Source organism: Leuciscus leuciscus (assembly GCF_965113295.1).
Source record: "Leuciscus leuciscus genome assembly, chromosome: 5".
Taxonomy (NCBI): Eukaryota; Metazoa; Chordata; class Actinopteri; order Cypriniformes; family Leuciscidae; genus Leuciscus; species Leuciscus leuciscus.
Window position 1 is genome coordinate 23,885,094 of NC_138729.1, and position 26,480 is coordinate 23,911,573.

General features: G+C 36.9%; 3 protein-coding genes across 4 annotated transcripts in view; 1 reads left to right on the plus strand and 2 right to left on the minus strand.

The window, feature by feature from the left end:
- The first annotated feature begins 1,213 nt into the window (after positions 1 to 1,213).
- Positions 1,214 to 16,786, plus strand: fbp2 (fructose-1,6-bisphosphatase 2). Its single transcript, XM_082170051.1, has 7 exons — positions 1,214 to 1,528; positions 2,322 to 2,484; positions 3,591 to 3,683; positions 4,274 to 4,414; positions 5,420 to 5,557; positions 6,978 to 7,097; positions 15,360 to 16,786. Exons 1-7 carry the CDS (start codon positions 1,356 to 1,358, stop codon positions 15,546 to 15,548), a joined length of 1,017 nt encoding a protein of 338 aa, XP_082026177.1. The 5' UTR covers positions 1,214 to 1,355; the 3' UTR covers positions 15,549 to 16,786.
- On the minus strand, positions 16,639 to 20,605 carry ctsla (cathepsin La). 2 transcript variants are annotated; one of them, XM_082170045.1, is made up of 8 exons: positions 20,479 to 20,605; positions 19,062 to 19,197; positions 18,839 to 18,961; positions 18,597 to 18,749; positions 17,692 to 17,916; positions 17,427 to 17,595; positions 17,189 to 17,306; positions 16,639 to 17,090 (listed from the first exon to the last, which is right to left on the minus strand). In XM_082170045.1, exons 1-8 carry the CDS (start codon positions 20,568 to 20,570, stop codon positions 16,991 to 16,993), a joined length of 1,116 nt encoding a protein of 371 aa, XP_082026171.1. In that variant the 5' UTR covers positions 20,571 to 20,605; the 3' UTR covers positions 16,639 to 16,990. The 2 variants fall into 2 exon arrangements, with proteins under 2 accessions (XP_082026171.1, XP_082026172.1); XM_082170046.1 differs by lacking the exon at positions 20,479 to 20,605 and adding an exon at positions 19,915 to 20,063.
- Positions 20,606 to 22,548: 1,943 nt separating this feature from the next.
- dapk1 (death-associated protein kinase 1) overlaps positions 22,549 to 26,480 on the minus strand; it is a 68,194-nt gene continuing 64,262 nt past the window's right edge. The window contains exon 26 of the mRNA XM_082169987.1: positions 22,549 to 25,445. Coding sequence (XP_082026113.1) covers positions 24,177 to 25,445 — 1,269 coding nt within the window. The 3' untranslated portion in view covers positions 22,549 to 24,176. The remainder of the gene's footprint in view (positions 25,446 to 26,480) is intronic.

Below are 26,480 nucleotides of genomic sequence, written 5' to 3' on the forward strand. Positions count from 1 at the left end.
ATCTGCTATGGGGGTTAATTCATGTTACATATGCAGCAGCAAGTCTTACATGCTCACAGCAATGTCTGCGAGTGTATTGGCAGTAGCAAGTCTCTGTACTTGCTCTGCAGCAGCGTAGCAGATCTATTCCGCCAAGACCAAATATATTAAAACTGACAATCTCTCTGAGAGTTGTCATGACAGAAATACTGCAATATAAAAATGGTCAATTTTGATTTCATGGTGAATTTAACGTATTTTGATGTTTTAATTGTGTTTCAGTAAGCTTCTGAGAACACTTTAATATTATTTGTGAATGAAAAATGCTATTTCCTTTATCATACTCAATGTATTCCTATATAAACAGAGATTTGAATACAAGACATACTGTACAACAAGTTCAAGCAACCAAATGAAGAGCAGATGACCTTTTCTGTAAAGGCCAGTAGAGCCCATAGAGCCCAGCATAGAGCCCAGCTGACATTTGAGACACATTTTGGGGTGTTGCTCTACATGACCTTGGTCAAAAAACATATGCATGCAAATCTGTTCATTTCAATATGTTAATGATAATTATTCGTAGCATAGTGCAGTATAAAACAAAATTTGTGTACAGAAATGCTTGCCTGTGTTCAGTGATTTCTCCTGTGTTGGAGCCCACATCTTTTCTGGAAGGTTCTGATCCTAATGAGTTTATTATTTTGGGCTCTGTAGCAGAGAAAGCACTCACATTTAAGGCAATAAGAGCATGAGGCAATGCTTGTTTGGAAATATGTCTTCCAAATCTGTTGAATATGGAGAGCGACGTCTATAGCAGAGCTTAAATATATTGCGTAAACAGTGCTTGTTGAGGAATACGGTTTAAATTCAGTCCTCGGAAAGCATGTTAATTGCACTTTTCAGTGCTGTGAATCAAATATAAAATGCTGTTTATCCATTTTCTTTACATGTGTTTGATGTGTTTAGTCACAGTTCTAGGTTTGACTTTGAGTTATTGGGACACATTTACATATAAATAAATACACAGTTTTATTAATGCGATCCATTTAACAGACCTCCAGTGTTCATTAAGACATGATTGTCATAAACACTCATGAGCTTTGATTTGTGACCCATGACCTTATAACCCCTGAGTATATGTCATGTGACAACAGTGAACATAAATAATTAGCTGAGAGCCAAGGGACGTGCTTTATAAGTTAGGCTCTTTGAGCTCTGGCTCTACTAGCATTCAGACTATACTACTGTCACTTGATCTGCTTCACCAATATAACCTTGGCCTTCATCCACTCACTGTGTGTGTAAAAAAGACTGCCTAGAGTCTCTTCAGTTAGTCTCTGCCTGTCCAACTGCAGCAACTCTCGGATACTGTAAGAATGTCGGATCAGTCGGTCTTTGATGTGGACGTATGGACCCTCACTCGCTTCGTGATGGAGAAGGGGCGGAAGGTGAAGGGGGCCACCGGAGAACTCACACAGCTCATTAATTCCTTGTTAACTGCTATTAAAGCTATTTCATCTGCTGTCAGGAAAGCTGGACTCAATCATCTGTAAGTTTCACTGAATTATTTTGCATTATGAGAATGAATATGTTTTACTCTGTGTTGTGAACACATTCTTTGACTGTATGAAGTAGAAGAGGTTGAAACCAATTATAAAATCAAAATGTGAGGACAAATAGACAGACCTAGTTATGGATTTTGAGACTAGTTAAAGTTAGTTCCCGGTTTAGGGGTAGGTTCAGGGTTAGTTTCTAGTTAGTACCCAGTTTGAATAATGTGTAATCCACAAAAAAGCCAGACAGAAGATGAATGGGATACGAGACATTTTAACAAACACGGAGAAATCAAACATTAAACATCAACGATAACTCAGACGATGCAGAAGAAAGAACTAAGAGAAACTGAGGGCTTAAATACACAGGGAAGGTAATCAATGAAACGAATAACAGGTGTGAAACGCAATCAGAAACCATAGCAACAAATCATGATCAAGAGCTCAGGCAAACAGCGACAGCGAACACATGGACAGAACAGAACATGACCGTTACAACATGCGGAACAGGACTGAAAAATAAAAGTGCTACCATAAATCCATTTTAGTTTGTAATGTAGTTGTCTTTGTAAAGAAATAATAATAATAATATAATTATAATAATCCTAAAAATTATGAAATAATATAAATTATCTATTACATGTGAGGTTGTTCATTTCTAATTTACTAATATGTAATTCTCGTGACAGCATTATTTCGGAATAAGGAATTGCCACCATTTACTATTTTGGGATCTGAACCCCAGTATCTACTTTTTAATAATATTATGTTCTGTTTCACTGAACACAGTCAAGGTCTTGCCGGGCAGGTGAACGTCACAGGCGATGAGCAGAAGAAGTTGGATGTGCTTTCCAATGATCTGGTCATCAATATGCTGCATGCCTCTTATGGCACCTGTTTGATGGTTTCTGAGGAGAACGAGAATGTCATCTACACACCTGCCGAGAAAAGAGTATGAGCTTTGTGATATAAGTCTTGTTTATGAATATATATATTTTACTGATCAAGAGAAAGGTCTGTCATCATTTACTCACTCTCATGTCGTTCCAAACCTGTAGGATGTTTTTCTTTCCACAAAAAATGTTAGGTAGAAGGTTTATGCTGCTCTTTTCATAAAGTCAGTCACGTTCCTAAAAGTGCATTTAAAAGGTTGGGGGAAAAAACAATAAATCAATATTCACTGAAAATGAGGAAAATCACATCCAACATCATTAGTGTCAAAGTGTCTTGACATGCCATATTTGGATGTGAACGTATACTAAGAGAGATATTTTCATTGGTTTGGCTTAAGAAAATTTGAAATTGCATCGTATTGACTATAATGGTGCTTATTGAATTTTTTTAGCTTGACAGGCTTTTGCCTTTCCTTTTGTGTTCAAAGAAGAAAGAAAGTAGCCTAATACAGGTTTAAAACAACATGAGAGTGAGTAAATGATGACAAAATATATATTGTGAACTATTCCTTTCACACCTGATACTACCAAAGGTAGAAAGAATAAGAATTGAAAAGTGGAGTTGTTATTTCACCAAGTAGCCTGAATATGAATGTGCTTATGATAATATGATACTGCTACTGAAACATTGTTATGAGAGAAAAAAGAGAATAATCTAGCTCAGAATGTGTTGTTTACAACGTTTTACAACATCTCAAAATAACTCAAACCAACAACAATTAATAATAATAATAATAATAATAAAATGTTTTGAGCTGGATATTATCAAAACAGTTAGAATGGGATAAAGTATGATTAGTTTCCATCACATATACATCCAATTGGCAATGTTAAATAATGGGGGGGAAACTTTAATAGTTTGGTAAAATAAAATTGCATGTCAAGTCAAGTCAAGTCAAGGCATGTCTGGAATAATTAAATAAATAAAACCCTTAGAAATGTCTGTGGTTTCAATAGTTATGGCTGCTATGTAAACTAGGCTATTTGTCAGTCTAATGTACCCTGTGTTCATGCATATTTGTTGGAGTTCATTCAAATAATTACCACATGAGGTCGCCGTCTCATTTCGGATGCATACTCAGTTCAGGCTTGCTGTCTGTCACAGGGAAAGTATATAGTCTGTTTTGATCCTCTGGATGGCTCCTCCAACATTGACTGTTTGGCCCCCATAGGCACCATCTTTGCCATCTACAAAAGGGTGAGTGAGTGTTTGTACTGCATCTGTTGACTGCAAGATTGGAGTTTGGAGTTGCATGTGCATTTGGTGTACTTTTTGATGCATGAGAGAAACCCATAAGCAAATGCAATAAATAACTAAATAATAGAATGTATAAGCTTTAATTGTCATTTGGTGTGCGAGATGGATTGGTTTGATGTTTGGTGTTCTTGTGCTACTCTCCCATGCAGATTGACGAGGTATGCTGACTGCATTTGACCCTGCCTGATGACAAATATTGGCTAAGCATGAATTCAATATAACTTTAAATTGATTTTATTAAGTGCACTAGAATGTAACGAATAACAACGGCACAGCGTAGTCTGTTATTTAACGTTTGTTGTGTTTTAATATAATATTTTCTTACTACGAATCGTTCAAAAGTTACACTTCACGTAGAACTGCAGTAACAAACATGCACTCTAGGTGGTGTTATAGGGTTTGTTAAATGTGAACGTGTATAATATGTAAAATTTTATTTGATTTAACAATCCATTTAATCACGATTAACTTAAATGAACTGTTTTGTCTTTGAGGACAGATCGTTGATTCACTTGTTTTTCCCGTTTCAGGTCTCAGACGGAGAACCGACTGTCAAGGACGCCCTACAGCCGGGCAATCAGATCGTGTGTGCGGGTTACGCGCTTTACGGCAGCGCCACGGTAGTGGCTATCAGTACAGGAACTGGAGTTGACTTCTTCATGCTGGATCCAGTACGCACAAAAAAGTTCAATCTGCTGAAATGATAGACTAATGATGAATCATGATGCCAGGACTTTAATAAATAAATATGAAAAGTAGGCTGTTCTGAAATCAGAGTTTTATGGCCATGTCGGTTAGCCTAGTTCAAGCTTTATGCACAGCTACACTACTTCCTGAACTTCAGCCAGCTCTTTGTTTCCTGTCTGTCATTATTGGACAAACTGATTAATCCAGGTGTGCCTGACCTCAGTAACAATAATCAGACACACCTGGATTAATCAGTTTGTCCAATAATGGCAGACAGGAAACAAAGAGCTGGCTGAAGTTCAGGAAGTAGTGTAGCTGTGCATAAAGCCAAATACAAAATTTGTCATTACTTACTTACCATCAAGTTGTTCCAAACCTGAATGAGTTTCTTTTTTCTGTTGAACACAAAATAAGATGTTGGTAACCAGACAGTTGATGGCACCCATTGACTTCTATGGTATTTTTTTCCTATATGGAAGTCAATGGGGCCCATCAACTGTCTGGTTACCGTTGAGGTAGCTTATGATGCAACTCAAGCAACTTGAGGGTAAGTAAATGATGACAGAATTTTCATTTTTGGGTGAACTATCCCTTTAAAGGCCCACCAAATGATTTAAGTGAATCATTTACAGCTTAACAACTATTATGAGCAGAGTAAGCAGACACCGAACATAATATTGTCTTAAAAAGACAAATAGTTATGTAGTAAACTGTGAAACTTTTTTTATACTTATATAATGTGTTACTGAGAGTGGTTTCACTTCTCTTTATGGTTTAACATCTTTAGAGTTTTTTTTTTTTACACATTAAGAGCACTTCTTTTTTCAATTTCGGATAAAAGTCTGGAATAGTTTGTGGCTGTAGTGAACTAGTTTTGATTCCGCATCGTAGGCTAATGTATATTTAGGTTTACTACAGCATACAGTATAGTAGGGAGTCATTGTGAAACATGAGCTCATAATTTTTTTTTTTATGTTCCTTTTCTTCAGGCAATTGGAGAATTCATTCTGACAGACAGAAATGTGAAGATCAAGAAAAAGGGGAAGATTTACAGTATCAACGAGGGCTATGCTAAGTACTTTGAGCCTGCAGTCAATGAGTACATAAAGCACAAGAAATACCCAGAGGTGGGTTCCCTACAGAGACATACATAGCCAAAGAATGTTGCTTTGTCTTTTTATATTATTTTAGGAAAGTCTTATTGCTGCTAGGCAAGATTTTTTGAGTGAGTCCGTAAGACCGCAGCACAAATCAACCGCTGAGTGCATATGGTGATTTGCTGTGTACAAAACATCATGTGAGAGAGCTTTACGTACTCATGTGTTCATGACATGTTGCGACAGAACAGAAAATGTTGCTTAGCTGGCCTGAAGATCACTTGGTTTAAAACAAAGTGAGTCTGAATAATGCTTGCTGACTGATCGACAGCTTGCATGACTGCATTGCCGTGCTTAGCATCAGCTGATGTTTACACGTTACATATGCTGGAAAGTGATGAGTGACTTCCTTTGCAGAGTTTTGTTCTTTTTTCTGACCTGGAACATAGACTCAGCATGTGTAACTGATTTGAGAGCGACTGCGTGCAGTGAGTGATCATAAAATATGCTGAGTATGAATTTTCCGTGGGTCAGCTAGTTAATTATTAATATATGTATATATTTTTTTAGTGAATAGATGTGAGATCTTGTGTTTCCAGGAATACATGTTTTTGTTACTTCATTTTAAGATCATCTTAAGCAGTCTGATGGTGATAAAGAAAAAGTAAACAAGAAAAAAAACAAAAAACAGAAGAGCTTGTCTTAGATAAAATACTGCATTACGAAATGGAAAACTTGCTAATCACGTTCATTATGTTATCAACTCTGGCATGTTTTATGTGGAATATCATGTTGTTTTCGTAGAAGTGTTGTCAGAAACATGCTATCTCTGTATTGATTTGTCTGTCATTGCTTGTAGTGGGGTTGGCTAAGGGAACACGCTGCCACCTCTTAAAATACAAATTTAAAGCCAAATATTACAACTTTATGTAGTTTCTTTTTGTTGTTTTACTGCTCACATCTTTCTAAAGGAAGAGGGATTTCATTTGGTGACAGATGTGTGGGTTACACTCTATTTTAAGGTGTCCTTGTTAATGTGTAATTATACAACTACATACTGAGAAATATGAATTACCAACATGTACTTACTATATAATTAGGATTAGGAGTAGGGTTTGGTTTAGGGTTAGTTGCTGTTTTATAGTAAGTACATGTAAGGTGTGTAACAGGGACACTGTAAAATAAAGTGTCACTGATGTGTTTTAGCTGTCCAGCTGGGTTTCAGTTTCCTGGAACTTCTCACACTACTTCCTGCTTTCCTATCCTCTTTTACTGAAGCATTTTTGACCTTTTGTTCCCGACAATTTTTGTTTAGATTGTTTGCAGACTGTGGTGCAAGTTGAAATTATTTTCAGTTTATTCAAAAATCCAAACCTAGAATGATAGATATGAAGAAAGTTTGAGTTTTTGATCCTGATTTTATATTTGATGAAATGTAATTGTTTCACAGGATGGTAGTGCCCCGTATGGTGCCAGGTATGTTGGGTCGATGGTGTCTGATATACACCGTACCATCGCTTATGGCGGCATATTCATGTACCCAGCCAATGAGAAGAGTCCAAAAGGAAAGGTGAGCTCACATGTTTTAAGATATTCAGGGCAAGCTGGAAACTGGTCATAAAAATCACATCAGGTGATAGTGATAATAAATAATGAGTATGACGTCAGGTTAGTCTTATGGTTGTGTCCAGTATTATGTACAGTATTATAGCATTTATTATTATTATTATGTTATTTTTATATTTTCAGTTGATTTATTATTGTTTTAGTAACATTATGTGCTGTTGTGATTTTGATATATATATATTTTTTAAGAATTTCTATTTGGCTTTCATTTTTAGTAATTTTGGTATTTCACCGTATTTTATTTTAGTTTGTTGCCAAGGCAACATTTCTCATTTTTTCCATTCAAGTTTTTTTTTAGATTACATTTTCATCTAACATATTTATTTATTTATTTATTTAACTTTATTTTAATAGAATATTGCAGCTGTGACGTCAAAACACAGAAGACTAATTGGCCAGGGTTTTCCTATTGGTTTTTATAATGGGGTTTTTCAGTTTATGAGAAACAAAGTCTGTGGTAAACATAACTTGACGATTTACGGTTTACCACAGATCGTATTTTACTCATAAACTGAAAAACCCCATCATAAAAAAACAGGAAAATCCAGAAGGAACCACTGGCCAATTAGTCGTCTGGGTTTTGACGTCATAGCTGCAATAATCCATTAAAGTAAAGTACGCCAAAATATTTTTAAAATCGAATAAGATATTTAAAATGTGAGAGACCAACATCTTGACGATAAAAAATGATAGATATGACAGTATTGTTCCGGTGTGTGGAGTGCCGCGATGTGACCAAGACAGCACAGCAGGCTGCCTCCAAAATCGCATACTCTCTTGAGTAGTTACTTGTTTTGAATAAGTAGTTACTTCACAATCGCAAAAATATGTACTATGTAAGGGATAATGTATATAGCGAATAACAACCCCGACTGGCTGAACTGGACTTGAATCAGCCTGAAGGGGTTGTTATTCACTATAACAACCGCCTCGCCATACATTATCCCGCTTATTACATGGCTACCTACAATATAAATCAATAATTTGACACAAAATATTGATTTAAAAAGGAGTTTATTGATTTAAAAATGATTGTATTGCTTCCGCTAAAGAAAATAGTCCGTTCCGCGTCCATAGCAACGCTCTGTTTTTCATGGCAACGGTGTGTTATACTTCGCAGCGATCTGTTATGTAAGGAATAATTGACGACAGGCCGTTGAATTATTAGAAAATTAATGCACACCCGAGGTGGTAATGCGGTCACGACGCGAAGCGGAGTGGCCGTTACACCTCGGGTGTGCATTATTTTTCTAATAATTCAACGGCCTGAAGTCAATTATTCCGCTTATACTACAGTTACCACACCTCGAAACATTGTTCAGATTATGTATTTCAAGATGTTTGTAAAGTTTTTGTCATTAAAACGCTCTTGTATGTAGGACTAATTTCTTACGCATCTAATCCCATGCCTCCGTTGCTAATTCCAAAACGTCATTTCAGAGTTAGTAACGGAGGTTTGAGCCGCTGATAGCAGACTAATGCTGGGGACACACGACTAGCTGACACATTCTCTGACTGTTTTCATCGACATGATCGACTGCAGCAGATTTTAAACACCGACTTTGAACACAGACTGAACGCGCTGAACACGCGTTTGGTCATGATCAGTCATAAGTATCAAATTACATTCATAACCGGCCTTAAAGTGTGTTCCCGGCTTTATGCAGTTATTAATGCAGTTATTAGAGAGAGATGTTGCAATAATGAGACAGAAAAGCATGTGCGTCAATATTATTATTTATTAATTAATTCAATTCGTTTTAATTAATTCGTTAATTCTTTATTTTTATTTTTATTATTGACAGATGACAGTAGACTAGCCAAATAAATGAAACCCAAAGCCCTTTTAACAAGTAGGCCTATCAATAATTATTTATTTGTTAAATTATCTGCAATAAAAATCCGTGCTGCAGGACTATCCATTTATTTAGCCTATATTCAGTTTAATTTTCTATTGATTATAGATAGGACTTTATAGTTTATTTATTCAAATTAAACTGCATGTTTCTATTGATTGTGAAGCTATCCTGGGTAACTAACTGTAAGATCTTCATCAAACTAAATGGGACACCGGAGGAAGCAAAAGTCTTAGTGGTGAAGAGGATAGAAGATCTTGACAAGTATTGACATTGATGCAGCACCTGGTATCAAAGTAGCTTGTGACTCACATCATCAAAATGCTAAACATACCAAGAATACAGACTACACCAAGTATTGATATAGACATGTTACAGAACATCCTACATCATCAACAAATGGACCTGGAAACGTGTGAGTATAAAGAGCACACCACAACAGAGACAGATACTGAGATAGACCCTGACAATAATTTTTTCTCTTCGATTGTTAAAAACTGCAATTATTTTACCCAAGAACAATATGAAAACAGTGTAAAATCAGAAGATAACCTGTCAATAATACATTTTAATAGTCGAAGCATGTACACTAATTTTGAGGCTATCAAAGATTACTTGGAACATTTCTCTCATCCATTTAGCATTATTGCAATTACTGAAACCTGGTTTAACGATGATAAAGGTATTGATTTCTGTCTTGATGGCTATGAATTAAGATATACAAATAGAATAAACAAAATAGGAGGGGGGGTTGCTTTGTACCTTCATAAATCTGTTAAATTTAATGTTTCAACTGATATGACCATAGCTGTGGATGGTTTATTTGAATGCATAACAGTGGAAATTCATAATGATAAAAAGACAAATATCTTCATGAGTTGTGTATACCGGGCACCTGGTTCAAGCATAGAAACTTTCAATGAGTGGATGGGTAAACTGTTTTCTACTGTGAGACAAAAGAACATATTTATCTGTGGTGATTTTAACATTGATTTGTTAAATCCAACCAAACTAAAAAACGTTGACGATTTCACTGACACAATGTATAGCTTGTCTCTGTACCCAACTATAACGAAACCGAGCAGAATAACGTCACATAGTGCTACAATTATTGACAACATTTTTACTAACATTATGGGAAATCAAATCATCAGTGGCCTACTTATATGTGATATCACTGACCACTTACCTGTTTTTACTTTGTATGACTGTAATCTCAAGAAAATGAAAGATACTATGATAAAGATCTCTAAAAGAAAAATTACTGAGGACATGATTCGTGCCCTAAACAATAGTTTGGCGCTCCAGGATTGGACTTCAGTTTACAGAGAATCTAATGTGGACAGTGCTTATTGTAATTTTCTAGATATCTTCATTTTCTTGCATAATAAACACTGCCCTGTGAAAGAATATTTTATAAAGGAAAAACATAAGAAAAGCCTCTGGATTACGAAAGGAATAATTAATGCTTGTAAAAAGAAAAACAATCTCTATAAATTGTTTATTAAAGTAAAAACAAAAGAAGCAGAACAAAGATATAAGAAGTACAAAAATAAATTAACTGATATTATAAGAACAAGCAAACGGTTATATTATCAAAAAAAACTATATGAACATAAAAACAATATAAAAGGAACTTGGGATGTTTTGAATAGCCTAATCAAACAAGGATCCTCAAAGTTGACATATCCTGATCACTTTATTGATGAAAATGGTGAAGATTATAATATGAGTAATGTAGTAAATAAGTTAAATAATTTTTTTGTAAATGTTGGCCCTAAGTTGGCCGCTGATATTCCAGACAGTGGAGTCGAAAAATCAACTATTGAACGGAATTCTTTGTCATTCTTCCTCTCAGCTACAAATGAGCAGGAAGTGACAAATATTGTGTGGGAATGTAAAAGTAAGTCCTCCAATGACTGTCATGATATCAGCATGACATTGATTAAAAAAGTTATAATGAATATTGTAAAACCCTTAACTTATATTTGTAACTTGTCATTCCAGACTGGCTGCTTTCCAAGTAAAATGAAAATCGCTAAAGTAATTCCACTTTTCAAAAATGATAACAAACACGTTTTCACTAATTACAGACCAATCTCTCTTTTGCCCCAATTTTCAAAAATTTTAGAGAAACTGTTCAATTCTCGACTTGAAAAGTTTCTCGAGAAACATTATGTAATTAATGATGGTCAGTATGGCTTTAGGTCCAAAAGAACTACCTCAATGGCAATAACTGAAGCTATTGAAGAAGTCACTAATGCACTGGAGCAAAAGAAGTATGCAGTTGGTATCTTTATTGATCTAAAAAAAGCCTTTGACACTATTAATCACTCAATTTTATTAAAAAAGATGGAAAGATATGGAATTAGGGGATTGGCTGGGGATTGGTTAAAAAGTTATTTAACAGGGAGGTCACAGTTTGTAAAAATGGGTCAGTATTTATCAGATACTCTTGGTATTGTTTGTGGTGTCCCCCAGGGGTCAGTACTGGGGCCAAAACTGTTCAATGTGTATATAAATGATATGTTTAATACATCCAAAGTACTGAAATTCATTCTATTTGCAGACGACACGAATATATTTTACAGTAGTGACGATTATAATGAGCTCGTAAATACGGTAAACAGGGAACTAAAGATAATAAAAAAGTGGATGGACACAAATAAATTATCCTTGAATATAAATAAAACTAAGGTAATGATGTTTGGAAATTGCAACAAAATGTCTGAACAGAGAATAAGTATTGATGGTATCCAAATTGAAATTGTGAGTGAGAATAAATTTTTGGGAGTAATAATTGACAGTAAATTGTCATGGAAACCCCATGTCAGATACATAAAAACAAAAATCTCAAAAAGCCTCTCAATTATAAATAAAGCAAAGCTATACCTTGATGAAAATGCACTTCGTACTTTATACTGCACTCTGGTACTACCATATCTTACTTTTTGTGTTGAAGTGTGGGGAAATACTTACCAGAACACAATAAATCCTCTGATTATATTACAGAAAAGAGCTGTGAGGATCATTCACAAGGTTGGATTTCTAGAACATACTCATAATCTGTTTACGCAGTCAAAGTTGCTAAAATTTGATGATCTTGTAAAATATTATACATCAATAGTCTTATATAAAGCATTTAACAAATTATTACCGCCTAACTTACAACGTTTTTTTAAAACTCCAGTGCATGTTCATAACTTGAGAGGTTTTGGACATTTTTCATTACCGAGAGCCCAAACCACTCGTAAATATTATTGTGTGTCTGTATGTGGAGTGAAACTCTGGAACAAACTGGACTTGCAACAAAAGCAATGTCAAACTATTAATCAATTTAAACTGTTATATAAACATTGGGTCTGGTTAAAATACAGAGATGAGGGTCTTTAATTTAAATTGCTGTTGTATTCAGTCTCATAGTGTGAACATGTGCTCAGTGTTTCCTTACCATCGTTGGTATATTGTCCATTACCATCGTTGGTATATTGTCCATTACCATCGTTGGTATATTGTCCATTACAATTGTTGGCATTGTTTGTTTCTATTACATTGTAGTTAAATTGCTGTTGTATTCTGTCTCTTAGTGTTAACATGTGCTCAGTGTTTTCTTACCATCGTTGGTATATTGTCCATTACCATCGTCGGTATATTGTCCATTACCATCGTTGGTAGCCTATATTGTCTATTACTATCGTTGGTATATTGTCCATTACCATTGTTGGCATTGTTATTCCTATTACATTGTTGGTATCAATTGTTGTTATAAAAATTACTTGTTACTTATGGTAACGCCACCATGATATAACATTTGTAAATAATCTGTGAGCAAAGTAACTAGGAAGCTCAAATATTAATCACTAAATGGGTAACTGGGGTGGGATTAAATAAGTTGTCTTCTTCCCACTCCCTTTCAGGCAGAATTTGATCGTCATATTTGAATACTGTATATTCTGTTTTTGTTTTTTCTTTGTTTTTTTTGCACTATATGATTTAACCATATTTTGTTTATCTTGTACTTTTTTTGTGCCATTGCCTGGAATAAACGAATTAATAAAAAAAAATAAAAAAATAAATAATAAAGCTAGACGTTGAAAATTGCAGATCAAGCGCACGGGGCGAAATGCTTTTATGAATTGTATCCTATTTTCCGTTATTACAGTTGACTATGCGAAGTGATATGGAACTGTAATGCGGTCAAGACCTGCCTGGAACTACTTTAGCCGTGCGTTTCCCTGAAAATAATGCACACCTTAGAACGTTCGTCAACCAATCAGATTCAAGCATTCAACGGCCCTGTAGTATGACAAGAAATAACAGACCGCATTCTACATTGGAATTCAACCAAGCCATGTAATATATATATATATATATATATATATATATATATATATATATATATATATATATATATACTGTGTATATATATTATAATTACTTATAGGTGGTTGTTATAGCGAATACAACCCCGACAGGCTGATCAGGACCTCGACGCGAAGCATAATTTGACACAAAATATTGATTTAAAAAGGAGTTTATTGATTTAAAAACGATTATATTGCTTCCGCTAAAGAAAATGGTCCATTCTGTCTCTACGGTTAGAATCCTGCGTCCATAGCAACGCTCTGCTTTGCATGGCAACGGTGTGTTATACTTCGCAGCGGTCTGTTATCAAGAAATAACAGACCGCATTCTACATTGGAATTCAACCAAGCCATGTAATAAATAGTATGAATGTAATTCCGACTACATTCAGCGTGTTGCCATTATCACGTGACCTACCAGCGTCAGTTACATTGCTTCTCTGCCATTCATAATGGCCTTATGGGATAGTAAAGTCTCCATCGAACTCCATTGAACTCTCCAATCACTTTTTGCTTACTCTTTTATGAGTAGGCCTACTGTGAATTCGGACATACTTCTTTTGTCACATACTGTTTTTCGCCTACTATATATCAGGGAATTATGCAATTTCAGATGCAGCCTAACAGATTCCCTTCACAAACAGAGTCCTGACTGTGAGCACAGGAAATCTCGCAAAACCTCTACTGGTCAAACTTGACTTTAGAGTAGACAAACATGGCGGACGACGGAAAAAGAAGAAACTGCGATAACAGACCTTATTCACACCAGCGCCATCTTTGATTTTTAATGGGAATCAAAGCGAGGCTGTGAGGGATAGACATGCATCTCGTCAGTGGGTTGTACTGTTATTTAATGTGTTTTTGGATTGTTCTGCTGACGAAACCCTGCAAAAATATCTTTCCAAGACATTTCAGTAAACAAAATGATGTGATCCTGTGAGCTTTATACTGCTTTTAAAGCAAATGCCATTGAAAACACAGTAAGTCTATTCCTCACAGCCTCGCTTTCACACCTGTCATGGCGCTGCTCTGAATAAGGTCTATAGTGTTTGGACTGCTTATTATTCGCTGGGAAAAAAAGAAAAAGTTTTGCATGATGTCGTGGAGACTTCCCGTTTTCCATCACCTTGCTTTCTGATTGGGTATTGTTTTGTTCCACGTGACAATCTAAAAAGTGCGTGCACGTTTTTCCTCGGGGTTCCCCTCACACAACAGGATTTCTGATCGTAAATATTCAACGTTGGATATTTACAATTTGAGATTAGTGCGGCCCCGACGACCTACCAAGCAGATTCAATCACTTCTAACACATATCACACCACAGGAAAATCTCATAAGATAATCTGTAGAACCATCAAGATTATCAGGACTTTACCCAGGATTGACGGAGGGGAGAAATTGGGCCTAAAATCGGCCTGATTATCTTGTAGTGTGTGGCTGCCTTTAGTCTGCCAGGGTTTTGACGTCACGCCTGCATCACTCTATATTTATGTATTAATTCTAGCTTTAGTTAGCAGACTAGGTCAATCTATCATAAGCTATACTGTAAATGACTTGATGGTTTACAGCAGGTGCAGGGCAGGTCGTATTCCGATAACCGATAACCTCTCATTTGAGGTTGAAGAGCTGTGTCATTCCTGACAATGGCAGTGATCAAACACACAGCATTTATTGCTAAGCTGGAGCAAATACACACTATTGCATGAAAGCAGTGACCCAGATATAGTGTCTGCGGTTCACGCTGCTTTTCAAGAAATTCCAGTGTATTAACTTTTATATGCATACATGTACACAATCCAGTTTCTCTGTTCTACATAGATAAGACCAAAATGAATCCATAAAACATACTCAATGACCCAAATTGAAACATACCGGCTTCAAACTCGGAGGTAAAACTAGGATACATGTTCACGGTTTAGACCCTTTGAAAAATAACTTGGATTGTCAGCGTTATGTAACTTCTTTTTTGTGTTTCATGCTCTCCAGCTGAGGTTGCTGTACGAGTGTAACCCCATAGCCTTCCTGATCGAGCAGGCCGGAGGCATCGCCACGACAGGCACCCAGCGCGTCCTGGATATTGTCCCCGAGGGACTGCACCAGAGAGCGCCCTTTGTGGCGGGCTCTCCAGATGATGTGGAGGAGTACTTGTCCTTTGTCAAGAAACATAAAAAATAGAGATTTCGGTTGTGATTTGATCCATTGAAAATCACATGACATCGAGTTAGCATGCAAAACATCACAGTAGCTTTTTTTAAATTGTAGAAACAAAGCTTTTGTAAACAGAATCACATTAAATTTCCTGTATTTAAAATATATTTTTTCTTTCCTTATTTCACTTTTCTGTTCAGATTTGTTCTTCTACCCCTTTTGCAATCTGTCTATCTTCCTCACTTATTTTATGCTAACACAACATAATGTGCCTTCAGTAATGTGTTGTTTGTTAGTTGGTAAAGGGTTTACACCCTGTTCTAACAAACCCCTCCCTACTAGTACAAGAGCCAAAACCCAGTAATCTCCACCCCACAAGTCTTAGTTTGCTGGTCATGATGTCAGCCCATGCAATGGCAAAATGCCAAGAGATAAACAAATAGGACACATTGAGCAAACGAATGTTAATGTTTACCTCTCCTGAAGATCAGAACACAATACAGTGAAGAAGAAAACGATTGTGACATAGTATGTCTTGAAAACCTTTTTTTTTTTTTTTAACCCTCATGAACATGACATATGCTGCTCCTTAGGTTTAAGTTTAAGCAAGCAGTACTGAAAACCAGTACCATTCAATCATAACCAACTAACTTCCTGTTTGAATAGGCTTAGTTACACTAGTTTGGATTTTCTGTTTGCTAATCAAGTCAACAAACTGTCGCAGTGAGGTGATAGTAATACATTTGTTTTGCAAATGATACGTAAATCTACAGAAAAATATACACTATCGTTCAAAAGTTTAGAATTTTTGGGGGAAAAAGTATCCTATCCTCGCCAAGGCCGCATTTATTTGATCAGAAATACAGTAACATATTCCAATTTAAAATATGTTTTTGATGTAATTTATTCTTGTGTTGGCAAAGCTGAATTTTCAGATTCATTACTCCAGTCTTCAGTGTCACATGATCCTTAAGAAATCATTCTAATATACTGATTTGGTGCTCAAGAAAAAAAATATTTTGAACAGTAGTGTATGCTGTTATGGGCAATAATATGTTTTTAAATTATTCTATACATAAAACTACTGGAATAATATAAATCCAAGCGGAAACAGCTCCAATTTTAAAAGTTTAATTGATCATACAGAGAGTAGAAAAAAAAAAACCACATTTGTACATTTCAACTTAAACTAAAGAACATGTATTTACATTGAGGCAAAAATCAACTAAATCAATGCGATTAAAATGACCACAAAAAAAAAAAAATTGCATAAAGTCCCTAAAACAGTTTCACAATGCCTAGAGCTTGAGGTTTCTCTCTCTCACAGTCTCATTCAGGCTGTGATACACAGTCCCCTGTGTTAGGCGACTCCTTTTTTACTAGACTAGTGGATTTCAGTGAACCACTCAAGTACCCGAGACACTAATGTGGCCTTCTGGTACAATGTCTTGATTCGAGAGGTATCTTCCTTAGACAAGAGGGTAGCTAGCTGCTGTAGCAATGCCACAGTGGTTGTGTCGGTCCTTTGCCATTAAGATATATCCTTGATCACCCCAGTTCTCACTCCAGCTAGAATACAGAAAAGGCACATTGGGTTAAAAACACTGGCTTTAAACATTGGCCATTCATGGTTTTAAATGAATGTACAGTATAAATGAGCTTCTTACCTGTTCTTGACAATCCAGTACTTCTTGCCATCAACATCCTCACCCTCAAAACCATAACCAACGGCAAGAACGCCGTGATCTAGCTCCTCGCTGCTGCATTCTTTCTCATAGTAGATACCTATAACAAGAGGTATACATCCGTTAGTTCACATCAACAGGCTTCTACTTCACTAAATTGTCATAATGTAATTGTCATTTAGTAGGCTTAACAACTAGACGTGGTGAGAAATATGCACACCTGATTGGTAGAACTGGAAAGACTCGTGTCCCGCGTCAATAGCCACTGACACCGGCCCCACAGAGGCTATAGCTTTCATCAGAGCGTGTTCCTTTCCACTGGGAATGTCAACGAATCCGGTGTCATTGGCTGCACTGAATTTGGGATCGTAATGGCAGGGCTGATCGTCCTGAAAACAAATGTAAAACAAAGCATGTATGTTATGGTAATCTTTTATGTAATTAATCAGAAGAATTTCAGAAGAATAAAAAGTAATGTAACTTACAGTTCCCAAGTAGGGGTAGGACTCCTCTGAGTCCAGACCGCTTTGGTCCTTTACGTACTGGAAGGCCTGGTCCATGAGGCCTCCGTTACAGCCCTCATTGCCTTCAGGACGGGAGCAGTCCACCAGGTTCTGCTCACTCAGAGACACTAGTTTTCCAGTCTTCCTGAACATCTGACCCTCCATGGCTCCGGTAGTGCTGAAGGCCCAGCAAGAACCACACTCACCCTGAAAATATCACATTTGAAAATGTTTTAGACCAGCGATTCTCAAGCAGGGGGCCGGGGGCCATAAGGATCAAGATATTTCTTATTTTGGTATGCCATTTTATTTCTTCAAAGAACCACGGTCTTGAAAAACTGGATATATGAAGAGGTCTAATTTCAAATGTGTGAATTTTAGACTAGGAAAAGTCATGTGAATTAATAAACCATGGGTATTTTTTAATAACTGCTAAGTCACTAGTAATAGCAAGCTCTAAAATATTTTGTGTAGAAATTGCAAATAAAAATAAAACTTCTGGAAAAGTTACTGGGAGTTAACTGAAATTTGTAAATGTAATTATTATAATTTGTATTTATTAAGTTATTTTAAATACAATTATTTTAGTTACTTTTTTATTTATAGAAACTACGAATGTGCATATTAAAATGAGTTTTGAATATTGTTGTGCACAATGGGGTTAAAAAGTTTAGAAGTTTATTGAATAGGCCTAACAGATGTAAATGGTGTATATGGTTTATTTATTACATGTTTTCTCTGTGATTACCCGAAAACACAACTATAATCTTTCACACACATCATATAGATCTAATTTTCAAAGTGGTCAGACCAGTTTTTTTTTAAATAAGAGCCGTGACTCATTGTATATAATTTCTAGCTAGTTAAGATAAAGGCAGCTATCTCACCTGATCTTTCACAGGAGTCACATATCCCTTTTCTCTCCAGTCCAACTTATTTGGGACCTCCAGGAAGTTGGGTTCCATGAAGAGGGATCCAGTGAATCGCCTCTCCTTCTTTTGCTTGAAGCCATTCATCACCTGCCTGAACTCCTCATGAGTCTGTAAATATAGAATAGATTGATTAATGCTGAAGGAATTTCAAAAATCAGTACGCATACGCCTCAAATAAACTTCTTCTGCAGTCTTACCATGTCACCAAAGTGGTTCATTCCGAGTCTGTACGTGTGTTTGCCCATGGAGTGTTCGAGATTGTGCATTTCGATCTTATTCAAGTTTTTCTCCCAGACCATTCGCCTCCACCCCTCCTCCTTCTGTGTTGAAAGAGATAACACTGAGTTCCACATCTTGCTCCGTTTTCAACTTGTTCATGCACATTTAAAGCCAGCAATCTCTCTTCAAAGTAACACTCACTTCATGGTATTTTTTACTGTGCCAGTTCTTCCACAGCTCCCAATGGTCATCCAACTGCTTGTCCAGAGTTGGAGCAGCAAATACTGCACTGAGGCACAACGTGAACGCTGCCAAATACACCCTCATGATCAAAACTCTGCGGGGGAAAACAACAGGTCAGACATGTTGCAACAAGTGACCATTAACTGTTTTATTCCATGTAAAGATAATATCAAACTTAAACATGTACAAGTTATTGTTCTTTTTTTTTTTTTTTTACCACCCTTTTAGTCCGAATATTTTAAAGCAAGACATCATTTTTTAGTACAAATATTCTAATTTTCAAATAGTCTAATATGGAACCGACTACCCATTTCTTTGGTAGATCATAATTATAACATAACAGGTCATAATTACGAGATAAAAAAAATCTAAATTGTGGTAATATAAGACCTTTTAAGTCGACTTTTAACTATGTGATTCCGAATTTATAATTGCGTAAGTCAGAATTCCACATTTTTGTCATTTTTTACTTATGCGGCTGAAATAAGAATTATTGCACTCTTAAGTGCTGAATAAAGCTATTTTAAATGGTTACATATAATGTTACGCAAGACATTGCTGAAACGGCTTGAAATCCCATGCCAAATATTCCTAGTCAGTCACCTCACTGCTGTATAATTAGGCCTAACGTTAAACGTGTATGCATATTTAAAAGAACAGGCGTATTTTTCCACAGTGTCGTGAGATCAGATTACTGCCACGATATATTTGTTTACATCGTGTAAAGAACCAACAGCAGGCAGATCTAGTTAATAACCTTGCTATGAATAATAAAAGCGAGTGGACGCGTAAATTAAAAAGACAAACCTACCAATGCCGCCGAACAGAAACGAATCTATATCGGTAATGTTAACGTTATATGACTGTATATCTTCTAAAAATATATATTTGATCACAGCACGGGCCTCCGGACAGACACACACACACTGGTCTCTAGAGACAGAAGAGAATACGGTGTTCCTAACAGGAGTCACGGGATCTGGGCGGTTGGGTTGCAGCCCAGTTTCTCAGGAAAAGAAAACAAAGACCGAAACCAGGCCACGGAAATCGAAAAAGAAACTATTGGAACAATTTGAAAGAAATGGTCATAGCAAAAAGCGCTATGCTTTATCCATCTAACGTTAGGCTATTAAGTGAAGGTATAACCGCGTGTCGAATACAGTTGAAGAAGAATGTATTTTGTATTAAGTTACAGTTCATAAGAATGTATCAGCAAACGAGCGACCTAACAAGCTCGATTCTGTTCAGTATAAACCTAAAACAAAACAAAGATGTATATAATTTGCACTAAACGGTCCATATTGACGGGTTTTTTTAAATAAATAAATGTTAAAACAACAAAAATTTCAGAAAGCTTTAAAAACTCCTGACTCACCCTGTCGTCCTGAATCCCGAAGAAAATATTTTTTTTTCACAGACGGGCCACAAGTTTATAGCGCATCTGAAGGCAAATTCCTCATTTCTCATTGGTCGAGACTCTTGCCTATAGATCTTTTGATCCCGCCCCTGCGAACACGTCAGAGCATGTGACCCACCAGCACGTGATGAGTTCCCGACAGATTATGATCTTACTCATGGAGGAAAAAACAATGTTGTTTCTAAAGAAACAATATGAACAAGATAATAAATTGGGTAACACTTTATTTTACAGTGTTCTTGTTACGTATACTTGTACTTACCATAACAGTAAATTGTGCATACATGCAACTAACCCTCAACCAAATCCTAATCCTACCCAAACCCTCTGATAGGCACATGTAGTTAATTAATATCACTAAGTACTTAAACATATAATTACACTGTAACAATGACACCTTAAAATAAAGTGTAACCCAAAATTGTTATACCTATTCAGTTGTTTAACCTATTATTAACCAGTCAGTAGTGATTTTGCCTCCTAAGAGTTCTTACACAACATGAAATCTATTACAGTTGATTGAAAAATGTTAGAATGAATTACCAAACCAAGATTCTAACAGCTGACAAGATCATTTGTAGATAAATAGTTTTAAAACTTTATATACTAAATTATAAAAGATCATAAAACAAAAAGGACTCTATTTTAATAGGCAGTCTTACATTTTCACTATAAAACCACTATAAAATGCATTTAACTTCATCACCCTGCTCACTCACACATCGAGAACACAAAGACAAGTGTATACTGGATTTACTATCAGTATGTCTGTGAGGACGTCAGTGCAGGTTATCTAGTGCTATAACTTGCCTCTGTGACAACATTCCACATTGTTTACATTCATGCAAAGCTTTGAGGCAGGGCAGAATTAGGGTCCTGCTTAATCTACATAACAACAAAGGGGGAAACATACTGATTAATGTATCGTGTGTCACAAGTATAGTGCACAATAGCTGTGGATGGGAAGATTGCTCAGTTATCACTTAAGGCTATCAGCAACCCTCTTAAAGCAATGATCAAAAAGGAGTAGTCAAAAGAAATACCATTGATCAAGTGTGAGCAACGTACAAGCCAAACATGACTCTGTGTTAGATTAGTAGCCTATTACATTGTCACTAAATAGTTTTTTTTAAAGTCAACTACAGTCTATTGGTATAGATGGTTCCATTAAGAACCTTTAACATCCATGGATAAAGATTCTTAAAAAGAAACCCGCTTTTGGAACCTTTATTTTCAAGAGTGTGTAACAGAAACAGAGCTGTAAAAAAAAGAAAACAGGAAAGCTTCAATATGTTATGTTGAAATATGGGGTGGTAATTCCGTTTGCTGAATAATGCAAGCTCTGTCCTGCCACACACTCTGACTCCTCAAAAAACACACAAAAAAAAACAAGCACATGACTGATCATTCATCATGCAATCATTATCATTTCCAATTCATTTTAGTGGGGCCTCACGGTTGATTTGAAGGCCTCAGTGGGGAGAGTACACGCAAAAGAATTTACTGGAGGGCACTCAAGAAAACTTTAAAATACATGGACTGTTTCTGGGACAGGTTTATTAGCATATTACACAATTTAGACCAAGTAATCAGCCATTTTGTAGGGGAAGACTTCCTGTCCTTATATTTGTCCCAAATATTTCTCAGCTAGTGTTTATTATTTAGTGTTTTATTATTTGTATAACTATGACTATTTCTGTTTTCACATCATATCTTTTCTTTGTACTGTGCCCTTGAGTTGGGGTGCTTCATAAATAAAATGTATTATTATTATTATCCTATAAATCTTTTTCAAACAGCGAAATGTAAATGTAAATTTGTCGTTGTGTTTTCTGATTTGTTATTTTGTTTTCGGAATTGTTATTGTGTTTTCTAAATTGATAACGTTTTTTTAATCTTTCCATTGCGTTTATAAATTAGTTGTTTTGTTTTCGGAATTGTGGTTTGTTTTGCACTACTCGGCCACCGTACAAAATAATGCATAAACAACACCATACAAATATTTTTCAAAAAGAACATTGATGAGAGTCATTGAGTAAACAATTTATTATATAAAAAAGTAGTACACTGTAAAGTTTAAGGAAGTATTAAGGACATGGCATTCAGAGACATGCGAACATAATATAAATAGAGACATAATGTGAAGGTCTTGTGCAAATAGATGACTGTACAAGTCTTAAATACACCAGGATAAATGTCCCTCTGATGTACCCTGTTAAAGTCTTAAGAGGGGAAATCGTGAACCTTGACCACAGCCTAAACAGAGATAGAGCTCCATAATACATGGACTTAAATCACAATATAAAAATGTGCCGTTTGGAATGAGAGAACAAAATATGCCAGATTCCCTTTTAAAATGTCTGTGATTTTCAGCCTGCAAGGGGAATGATGAAGGGTTGGAGGAAAGACCTGTTCCAAAATATAATATGGAACAGTCCTCGGTTTTTTTTTTAGACATTAAAAACATGATGAAACTGCAACTGTCTCATTTAAAGGAGAGCAAAAAAGTCATAGCATGTGTTTAGATGTAACAGAAAGTCTTTGCTGCCATCTACAGTTTTCAAGTTGTCACTTCATTTGTCTCCATTATACCTCAACCAGACTGGTATTCGATGCAAATGTCGACATATTTTAATTCTCCAGTGTAAAGAATACACGACTACGTGTTGAAAATAAGTTTGTCTTAAACACTCAACAACAGTGTAATAGTGTGAAACAGATAATATTGATATAACAGCTGAACAATTGCAACAAAGATCATGCTTATCAATACACTGAAGCAGACACCATTTTTATATAAAAAAAAGAATGATATCTTATTTGCCATGTAAGTGCCTCGATTATTTCATCATTTCCATTTGATAGGTAGTTAGAACTGTAATATTTCTCAAAAGTGAATGTGACAAGTGTTAATAGGACAAATGTGAAGGATTTTCAAAACCAGATTTTAAAATAATTTACCATGTACTTTTGCTTTTAAAGGAATGTTTAGTATGTTGGTTTGTGCTTCATCAGTCAAATACAATCCTGTCTGAAAAATTATGCCTTTTAGTTGCGATAAGAAACATTCAGGTAGTAAATGTAAACTACACAATTTTCCTATGTCGTAGAACAAGCATAAATCTATTGTTGCGTAATAGATATGTTCATTAAAAGCTTCATAAGACAGGTAAACACTGAAGCACTTGCAGAGGTGCACATCCAATTTTAAAATCTACAATGATGGCTCTTTGTCAACAGTTCGCTTTCTTCAAGGCACTCAATAGCTTGAGTCATTTATTAAATGTTGCCAAGCACTTAGTGATCTATCATTCGGTCATCAAATTTAGTGTAATTCCCCTATAACAGCTGTCTGATTATATAGAAGTAAATAGCAAACTGCGGATTCATTCAATTAGGACATTTGAGAAAGGCCGTCTACAGTTTCACCTTGGGAATGTGAGACAGCCTATAAAAGATTTGCAGGGAAAAAAAGTCACATAGGCACCTTTTGAGAGACACCAAGGATGAACATTCAGAAATCGCAAAGGGCAACAAAATGGACATGAACAGAGTATCTGATTCAAATACTTCAGTCTCAGGACCAGCTGGGAGTTTGATATTTAACACCACTCTGCCGGATAATTGCACGTTTCTCTATAGACACCAGTGACGTCCTAACGCGAGATCACGGAACTGATGGAGTTGTAGGACGTGCCGCCCCCATTACACACCGGGCTGTAGGGCTCCGGTGGGGTGCCCAGAATTTCCAGGTTGACCCGGAACACTGGCGCAGCTCTAAGGAGGAAATCCGCTGCGTCCCGACGGCCAAGTTCTCGCAGCTTGGCGAGCAAAATGCCTATGGTTGACTCGGGTCGTTGGCTCCACTCTTGCAGGAGCGTGGCTGTGGGGCTGACAAGGGAAAGGGGGTCTGCAGGCGGAGTCCCGTTGGTACCAGAACTGTATTTAGCAGCGAGCTCGCTAAGGCCCAAGTTCATGGCAAGCAGGCACCAGTCCTTTCCGAGGGCATCGGGTGGGTCCAGCAGGCGGCAGAGCTTGCGTCGAGCCAGGTGACTGACTTCCGCCACGGGCACTTCCCCACCAAGACTGCCCTGTTTGTAGACATGGGTGCAACCTAATGCTACGATACTGACGAAGCTCTCACGATAGCCACCCATGGTGTTCGACAGCGCGTTCTCGCCTCGAGCCTGAGCGCGGAAAAAGTCCCTCGGCTGGTAGAGCATGACGGGGCCGTGGTGTTCCCGCAGCTGCTGAGGGCTTAGATAATGTCGTGCGGTGAGCAAACCGGGTAATGTAGCAGCTAGGAGACCCTCTGCCATGCCGCACAATGTGTCCAACAAAGCATAGCAACGTCCGGAATCTACGTCAGGTCCTCGTAACTGTACCTCCACGCCCTGCCCGTGGTTCACAAGCAGAACCAGAGCCTCAGCACCACCGAGTCCGACCCGAGCTCCACCGCTCCACAACCTCACATCCTCGGCCTCGGCCTCAGGCTTCTGTTGCCGGCCCCACCGGCATAAGTTCACTTGGAACTTGTGGAAAAGTCCACAAGGGAATGGGGCCAAGTGCTCCGCAGGGACCACGCGCACTCCACCGTAAAGCAAAGTGTCCTCACCTTCGATGTCTTCCTCATCAGTCCAGGTGTGCTGTAGGCCACCCGTGCGTATCAGGGCGGGAATGTCCACCATCCCCGGGTTGGCTAAATCACGGGCACATACGTCCATGGCGTCGAGCACCTGGAGAAGTTCATCGATGTCCCCTTCGCTGACAAGGTTTTGGAGTTCTTCCACACGGTAGCGGCCTCGGTAGTGGTGGATCGCTTTGGGGGTTTCAATTGAGAGAAGCTTGCCAAGTACGTTACTACAAAGCCAGCGAGGATCTAACAGGACAACATCCTGGACAGTCTCACTCTGCATGATGTTAATCTAGAGCAAAAAAGGGAATAAACTTTATTTTGTGCAGGGAAATGGGTGATTCTGATTGTCATTTAAAGGTCTGTTCACATTAAGGTGAATATTCAGTGCAATTACATTTTTATTTAAATAAACGGCTGTTAATGTGTCTGTTCAGACCGACACAAACATTCACATGCTGTCAATGTGACAGATTTTTTTTTATGTAGGGATGTTCTAAACTGTTTTCTACTGCACCATGAAGAAAACCAATAAGATTCACACTTTTGGTCACATGCTCAGAGCCGCTGAAGTTACATAAACCTACAACTCGGTGGTGCTCACGAACAGACTATTTTGCTAAGTGCCAGTGAACAGCAGAGGAAGAATTTGGAACCAGCTCTCTATACTCTTGTATTTGGTATTGTTTGATAAACCACAGTGAATAAAAAAAATCTGATCGGCTATTTGAAAACGTGTAAATACTGTTTCACTTCTTTTTTCTCTCTGAAAAGCGGGTGTCAAAACAAAGTCATATACCGTTTTGTGACTGCTTTTCTAAAAGCACCACCAACTGTTAGTCAGTGAATCTGCATTTTCATTTAGTCAATCAGGTGTTTTTATAAATTAGTCGGAAACAGACATATCACGTGCAAAAATTTGACCAAATATTTGTGTTGGTGTGAACAAGCCTTTAGGTGGCTTCCATAACAGTTCAGCAGATGTGTTTATCCAAATTTAAATGGTCACTTTAGGAGAGAAATTTTTTTTCTTCAAATAAATGTGATGATATACTATATCATCACAAATCATCAGTAGATATATCAGTATATCAGTTATAAGTGCAGAATTTAGGTCTGTTCATCACACAGAGCTATTGCATGCATTTGGAAGACTAGGAATAAGGCAAACACATTGAATGGAAAACTTTTATGAAACTCAAAGAGTGATTTTTGAAATTTGGAGCTTGATAGCTCAAGATTGCAATGTATTTTCATTATGTACAAAGGGTGGCCAGTAAAAAAAAGAAAGAAAGTCACACAGGCTGACACTAATTGTCATCTTTGG

Bases quoted from the DNA above. Each gene is read 5' to 3' on its own strand.
- fbp2 (XM_082170051.1), top strand. From the start codon at position 1,356: ATGTCGGATCAGTCGGTCTTTGATGTGGACGTATGGACCCTCACTCGC. The intron at 1,529-2,321 runs GTAAGTTTCACT...CACTGAACACAG, and splicing joins AAAGCTGGACTCAATCATCT to TCAAGGTCTTGCCGGGCAGG. The intron at 4,415-5,419 runs GTACGCACAAAA...CCTTTTCTTCAG, and splicing joins ACTTCTTCATGCTGGATCCA to GCAATTGGAGAATTCATTCT.
- ctsla (XM_082170045.1), bottom strand. From the start codon at position 20,570: ATGAGAAATGAGGAATTTGCCTTCAGATGCGCTATAAACTTGTGGCCC. The intron at 18,750-18,838 runs GTAAGACTGCAG...CTATATTTACAG, and splicing joins TGAACCACTTTGGTGACATG to ACTCATGAGGAGTTCAGGCA. The intron at 17,307-17,426 runs GTGTGCATATTT...CTCTTGTTATAG, and splicing joins TTTCCAGTTCTACCAATCAG to GTATCTACTATGAGAAAGAA.